Consider the following 676-nt stretch of genomic DNA (forward strand, 5'->3'; position numbering starts at 1 on the left):
GACACATGTTTGTGTGTGTGCCCAAAATCCTCCGAGCAGAATAGGGAGGGGATTGTGGAACGGCCATCCCACCTGGGAGGTACTTCCTCACTTTCCCTCTCTCATTCTGTCAAGCACACGGGCGTGATACTGGAAAGCGAAACAAAACCGTAAATAACTGGTTAAAAATAATCTGGAAACATAACGTATTTCTCTATAAAGTTTTAAACTCAGTAGAGGAAAACTAAAATGCTAAAAATATTGCAGCTCGAATGTTTGCATTTTACTACTGTGATGCCTCCATTGACTTCTTACCATCTGTTACTGCCACCTTGATCGTGAAACTAATGATTTTCCTTTATGCCCCAGTAGCTCAGAGAGAAAGCAAAAATCCAGGTGTTACATATGCGTGGGCGGGTGGGGTAAAGAAAGAGAAAGAGATTGTGAAAATGTATGTCTTTAGTTAGTTATATTTAAAATTAAAATGAGTACTGATTCAAATGATCAATTTATCATTATTAATTCAGTATTTGAAGCGTTCTGATATTAAAATTGAATGACCAAGACCTCTCACACTGATACTGAGGTATAATTAAGGCAAGCATTAGAAGAGTTTGCTAATTTACCCAACCCCTAAAAAATTCTTTTTTTGGTCTTTTTTTTTTTTTTTTTTTTTTTTTTTTTTTTCTTAATAACC

At 35.7% G+C, this 676-nt stretch overlaps 1 protein-coding gene across 1 annotated transcript in view; it reads left to right on the top strand.

Moving 5' to 3' along the window:
* The first annotated feature begins 251 nt into the window (after positions 1–251).
* LOC102488656 (serpin B9-like) overlaps positions 252–676 on the top strand; it is a 3,468-nt gene continuing 3,043 nt past the window's right edge. The window contains exon 1 of the mRNA XM_006165553.2: positions 252–401. Coding sequence (XP_006165615.1) covers positions 252–401 — 150 coding nt within the window. The remainder of the gene's footprint in view (positions 402–676) is intronic.

Source organism: Tupaia chinensis, unplaced genomic scaffold (assembly GCF_000334495.1).
Source record: "Tupaia chinensis unplaced genomic scaffold, TupChi_1.0 Scaffold143966_1, whole genome shotgun sequence".
In the NCBI taxonomy this organism is placed as follows: domain Eukaryota; kingdom Metazoa; phylum Chordata; class Mammalia; order Scandentia; family Tupaiidae; genus Tupaia; species Tupaia belangeri.